The 761-nt window shown below is 59.7% G+C and overlaps 1 protein-coding gene across 1 annotated transcript in view; it reads left to right on the plus strand.

The window, feature by feature from the left end:
- LOC104528348 (heparan sulfate glucosamine 3-O-sulfotransferase 2-like) overlaps window positions 1-358 on the plus strand; it is a gene marked incomplete at its 5' end in the record, with an annotated part of 608 nt that extends 250 nt beyond the window's left edge. The window contains 1 exon segment of the mRNA XM_029086047.1: window positions 1-358. This exon segment is cut by the window's left edge and continues 114 nt beyond it. Coding sequence (XP_028941880.1) covers window positions 1-358 — 358 coding nt within the window.
- Between the last annotated feature and the right edge of the window lie 403 nt (window positions 359-761).

Genomic DNA, 761 nt, shown 5'->3' on the forward strand with positions numbered 1-761 from the left:
CATCGGGATGTACGCTGTGCACCTGGAGAGCTGGCTCCAGTATTTCCCCCTCTCCCAGATCCACTTTGTCAGTGGGGAGAAGCTGATCACAGACCCAGCCGGGGAGATGGGCAAAGTCCAGGACTTCCTGGGCATCAAACGGGTTATCACGGACAAGCACTTCTACTTCAACAAGACAAAAGGCTTTCCTTGCCTGAAAAAGTCAGAGAGCAGTGGCTTGCCTCGCTGCCTGGGCAAGTCCAAAGGCAGGACTCACGTGCAGATAGACCCCGAGGTGATCGAGCAGCTTCGGGACTTTTATAGACCTTATAATATCAAATTCTATGAAACAGTCGGGCAGGACTTCAGGTGGGAATAAGCGTCCGGGAGCGGAGCTGCGGTGACGTGAGGCTGCAGTCTTCCATCAGAGGTGCCAGGGGGCTGGAGCCAGGACCCCTACCCAGCCCGTCCTGCCCAGGATCCGGGAGCAGAGGCAGGCGAGGGATGTCCCCAGCCCTCGGGAAGCTGGGACACTCCAGGTGAGCCCCGACGGGGGAAGACACAGAGTCCTGCGCTGAGGGACAAGTGCCAGCCAGTGCTGCCCATCCCGGCACGTCAGCAGTGCTGTGATTTGCTCCGTGGGATCCCATTTGCTTTACCAGCACGTGGTCTGTGAGGCCATGGTGATGGCCCCGTCCTGCAGCCTATGCGCAGGCTGCTCCAAAGCACGTCCCTGCTCCGTGTCCCACAGCAAACGGGTGCTCCCGGACACCCCTGACCGT

This window comes from Antrostomus carolinensis, unplaced genomic scaffold (genome assembly GCF_000700745.2).
Source record: "Antrostomus carolinensis isolate BGI_N321 unplaced genomic scaffold, ASM70074v2 scaffold36117, whole genome shotgun sequence".
NCBI classification, from domain to species: Eukaryota; Metazoa; Chordata; class Aves; order Caprimulgiformes; family Caprimulgidae; genus Antrostomus; species Antrostomus carolinensis.